Source organism: Brassica oleracea, chromosome C9 (assembly GCF_000695525.1).
Source record: "Brassica oleracea var. oleracea cultivar TO1000 chromosome C9, BOL, whole genome shotgun sequence".
Lineage (NCBI taxonomy): Eukaryota > Viridiplantae > Streptophyta > Magnoliopsida > Brassicales > Brassicaceae > Brassica > Brassica oleracea.
In genome coordinates this window covers 33,680,311-33,685,568 of record NC_027756.1, presented here as the reverse complement: position 1 = coordinate 33,685,568, position 5,258 = coordinate 33,680,311, and the positions used below count along the sequence as shown (strand labels likewise).

Here is a 5,258-nt window from a genome sequence, read left to right as displayed (position 1 = left end):
CATCGATCGATCGGATAATCTAATCGATCGATCACATTGTTACGCTTTGGTCCATCTTAGTGATCGATCGATGCGTTTTTGGACATATATCCATCGATCCATCTGTTTATAAAAAAACGTTCGGAATATACCGAGGGACATCTTATTCAGAATATACCGAGGGACACCTTTCCTCGGAATATACCGAGGAACCGTTTCCTCGGAATATACCGAGGGACTTCCGAGGAATATACCGAGGGACTTCCGAGGAAGTTTTCCTCGGTATATTCCGAACTTTTTTTTATAAACGGATCGATCGATGGATATACGTCCAAAAACACATCTGCTCGGAAATTTGTTTCCTCGGAATTCCGTTGGAAAATTCCGAGGGATTTCCGAGGAAATTGGAATTTCCGAGGAGTTATTTCCGAGGACTTGTTTTGTCGGTATGTCGTCGGAATAACGTTATTCCGACGAAAGCCGTCGACGCGTCATCCTCGGTTTGAAGCTGAGACACTTCGTCTACCACCTGAGTTTGGACCAGGTCGACCACGTCCCTCACAAGACCGTCATCAATCTGGCCGGTCTTCTTGTTGGTATACGCCCTCCTCATTAGGGCGAGATCATCAACCGGCTCGCCATCATTTTCTTCCGCCTTGAAAAAAAACATAAATTAAAGAAACATTAGAAATTAGAAGAAATGCACAAAAAAATAAAATTTCAAAACTTAAATAATTAAAGAAAAAGCGACTGAACTTGCCAATGCGATCTCCCAGAGAGGCAATAGATTAAGCACCCAAGTTATGCTTGAAGACGCCCTTCCCTTTACGGTCGCTCCTGCGGTTGGTGGAGTTGGTGGAAGAAGTTTCTTTCGTCTCTTCCTTATCCCAATGCGCACACAACTCCGTCCAGACCGTGTTGTTCATCGACTTTGGGACCTTTTAATAAAAAAAAGAAAATAGTTTAATAAATTAAAAAATTGTTTAATAAATTAAATCGAACTTTGTTGATTTTTCACTTCTTCTTCCACTCGTGGATCTGCTTCCAATAGTTGTCCATAACTTTATGGACGAAGTGGTGATAGATAAAGAGCGTCTCATCGGAATTTCAGTTGAATTCTTGCTGAAAATAAAACACAATTAGTAGAAAATTTATATTAAAAATTTAAAATATAAGTAAAAAATTAGAATACTTACCGCAAACTGACGAAACCACAGATGCTGCTTGTAGGTAGGGAAGTGAGTGAAAGTCGGATGTCCCTTGTCGAGGGCCAAGTACATCATACGGTTGATCCATGCGCTGATCCCGTTCCCGGATCGGTTGAACCTAATAAAAAGAACAAACGGTTAATAATGAATCAAATTTTAAAGCAAAAAAAAATATGTTTAATTACCATGTTTGACCCCGTCCACGTGGATACGGAGTGTACACTCTCTCAAAACGCTACAGTTTTGGTTCTTGAACGCGGTGGCTCGCCTTACGATAACTCGACGACAACTGATATCGGAAACTTTGCCACAACACTCTCAAACACATCTAAATCGTGGTCGCAGCTTTTCGTATCCGAAGACGGCGTCTACAACACACGTGCGCGCGTCCTCGGTGGAGGCTCGGTGCTAAACGCTGGATTCTACACGCGTGCGGGGGATGACTACGTGAAGGAGGCCGACTGGATGAGCGATGAAGTGGAAGCTGCTTACGGGTGGGTCGAGAAGAAAGTAGCGTTTAAACCTCCGATGTTGGGATGGCAAACCGCGTTGAAGGACGGGCTTTTGGAGGTTGGAGAGTTTCCTTACAACGGTTTCACGTACGATCATATCAACGGGACCAAGATCGGTGGTACAATCTTTGATGATGCCGGTCAAAGACATACGGCGGCGAACCTGTTGGAGTATTCTAATCCGAACAGCATTGCTGTCTATTTGCATGCTACTGTTCACAAGATCCTCTTCACCACCAAAGGTATTTGATTTTTTTTTTTTTTTGAGAAAAGGGTATTTGATTGTTCTACACCACTTGTTCTTTCTTTCTTTCTGTTCTTTGGATTAGAAGGGAACAAACTCCAGTTACTTTGCTTTGTTTTGGCTTAAACATTTCGCACGGCCGGAAGTTATAGTTTGACGATGGACAAAACTTAGGTTATTTAAATTCACCGACCCTTTCATAACCAATCAAAATCCCAACAAGATTATTACCAAAAATATTAATTATTTTTTAAAAAAATCAAAAATAATTGAAAAAAGAAAATGATGCCAATAACAAAACCCTAAATTAAACTCTAAACCCTAAATCTTGAACCCAAACTCTAAACCCTAAATCCTATACCCAAGCTCTAGATCATAAACCCAAACCCTATACCCTAAACCCAAATCCTAAACCATAAACCCTAAACCCAAATTCTATATCCTAAACCTGAATCATAGACCCTAAACCCAAACCGTAAACCCTAAACCCAAAAGGTTTGAATTTTGAGTTTAAGGTTTACAGTTTGGTTTAGGGTCTAGGATTTGGGTTTAGGTTCAGAGTTTACGGTTTAGGTTTATGGTCTAGGATTTGGGTTTACAGTTTGGGTTTAGGGTTTAGGATTTGGGTTTATAGTATAGGGTTTAGGTTTAGGGTTTACTATTTGGGTTTAGTGTATAGGGTTTGGGTTTAGTATTTAGGGGTTAGATTTAGATTTAGGGTTTAGAATTTAGGATTTAGGGTTTTGTTAGACATCATTTTTTTAACTATTTTAAATTTTTTAAATAAAATAATATTTTTTATTAATTATCTAGGTGGCGCTTTGATTGGTGGTAAGAGAGGTGGTGAATTTAAAGGTTCACCATAGGGGGTGACCTAAGTTTTGTCCTGGACAAAATTTAGGGTTTAGAGTTTAGGTTTATGATTTAGGGTTTTTGGTTTTGTTAGTGGCATCATTTTCTTTTTTCAATTATTTTTGATTTTTTTTTTAAATAATATTTTTACTAATTAACTAGGTGACAGTTTGATTAGTTATAAAAATGTGGTGAATTTAAAGGTTCACCCAAAGAAGTGAACCTAAGTTTTGTCCTTTGACAATATAGGGGCTATTCAACCTATAAAAAAGAACTTTATAAAATTTGGGAGCCAAGTCAAATGTTTCTTGTGTCCTAGAATTGGTGAGTTCAGTTTCTATCAATGTTTATAAACCCGACCCGGACACTGAACCAGACGACTTACCGGGTTGTTGGGTAACTGGATCGACCGAGGGTGAACCACATGTAAATAAATGAATTAATTTTATTATATAATAATATATCAACAATGTAAATACAAATATAGAAACTAAAGTTTTAATATTTTCTAAACGTTTTTTAAAACATAAAATAATAGTTTGGATATGTATATATTTTATGTTTAAAAACATTTATAAATTACGTAACTTTAGTTTTTATATTTTTATTTTCATTTGACATACAAAATTTTGAAAAATAGTTTAGACTATTTAAAATTTTCTCAAACAAGGTAAGAGATATGACATCTAAAAAAATCAAGACATAAAATATATAAATATTTAAATGTCTAATGTGAATAATAAATTAAACTTCAAATACAAAATAAACCAAAAGTAAAAGATCATTGTAATAAATTGTCAATAATGAAAATAAACTAACATCAAATCACATCAACTAATTTTGGTTCACTCTACCATTGTTCACTTCATTTTCGTCAGGTGGCATAGTGAAACTTACATCAAAATCTAAAAATCACAAATATAAAACTGAAAAGGGAAAACCTAACTTTTTTTTTCAATCATCAGCTAATTTCTTAATTAGAAATTTAGAATAGAAAACATAATCTAAAAACATAATTAAAAACTAAAAAGAAGTAAAAGTTATTTATTGGTTCAACCGGTACCGGGTTCCGGGTTTTACTGGAGTTTTGCGGGTTTTTAAATATTGGGTTTTCCAAAAAACCCAAACCGGATTTTTTCTGGGTCACCGGGTTTACCGGTTCAACCGCGGGTCCGGGTCGGATTTCAAAACACTAGTTTCGATCTAGATATTTTACTGTAGAATATAAACCGTATGTTTAGAATTTTTTTTTTTTTTGCTGTGGATTATAAGTTGTAAGTTTTCGTAATGTAGTTATAGAAACTGGATTGTGAATTTTTAGTTGTATATAGCCAATTAAATATTAAGTTGTAATTAATTCAAAATTAGAGCCAGAATGATAAAGATTAATAAGCTCAAATATAATTTTTAGTTTCTATTTTAAATGATTATCCTAAATAGATATAAGTCGTATATGATATTTTATCAATGAATGTGAAATTTATATTAATGTGCTATACATAATCTTTACAAAGTAATTATAATATTCTAGTCATATATGTACATATATTTTGTATATATATTGTAAATATACAGTAAAAACTCTATAAATTAATAATGTCGGGACTATGGAATTTTATTAATTTAAAAAATGTTTTTTTTTCTATTTTTCAATTTTTTTATGAAATAAGAAAATATTTGATTTTACCGTATATACATTAATTAAATTTTAGAAATTTAACTTTCATATTGTTTTTATATTATTTGGTGTATATTTTTATGTTTCATAGAATTTATGTGGTTTTTCATATAATTTTAATAAATATTATAAAAATATGTTGAAATGTTAAGAAAAATAGAAGTATTTTGACTGTGAATATAAAACCAACAATATAATGTTTAGTTTGTATTTATATAAAATGTATATATACATATATTATTAAATTATGTTTTTAATGGGACCATATATTTGCATAAGACTTTCTAAAAAAATTATTATCTTATTATTTTATCAATTTGTGTCATATTTTGAATCGGTCGAACTTGATGTTAGGAGTTTTCAAGTCTCCTAAAACAAATGTTGTAGTATAAGTGATTGTCGAACCAGTTCTGAGGGATATCAAAGCACCGAGAATGCAAATACTCACTTAATCTAAGTGCAACCAATGATTTAGATGGGTTTTAAACTACTACTAATACTAGAAAGCAATTACAGAATGATACTTTCTTGACTAAGGGAAAAGAGAACTCATGGGCATAGGGATTAGACCTTGGGTGATCAAGTTTCGAACTAAGGATGACAAATGATCAATCAAACTATCGACCTTAAGCCTAGACACAATTTTAAGCAAGCTCTATGTCTAGATAAATGCTCATTTGCTAACATATCTCAAACATCAAATGTCTTTGGTTGAATAATATGAAAGCAATCATTACTAACAAGTCTATTAGCTATTTTAGCACCTTTAACAACAAATGTCTTTG

General features: G+C 33.4%; 1 protein-coding gene across 1 annotated transcript in view; it reads left to right on the top strand.

Annotated features, from left to right (window-relative positions):
• Nucleotides 1-1,373: 1,373 nt before the first annotated feature.
• Nucleotides 1,374-5,258, top strand: part of LOC106314841 (protein HOTHEAD-like) — a 6,958-nt gene continuing 3,073 nt past the window's right edge. Inside the window, exon 1 of the mRNA XM_013752655.1 lies at nt 1,374-1,941. Within this exon, the coding sequence (XP_013608109.1) occupies nt 1,374-1,941 (568 nt within the window). The remainder of the gene's footprint in view (nt 1,942-5,258) is intronic.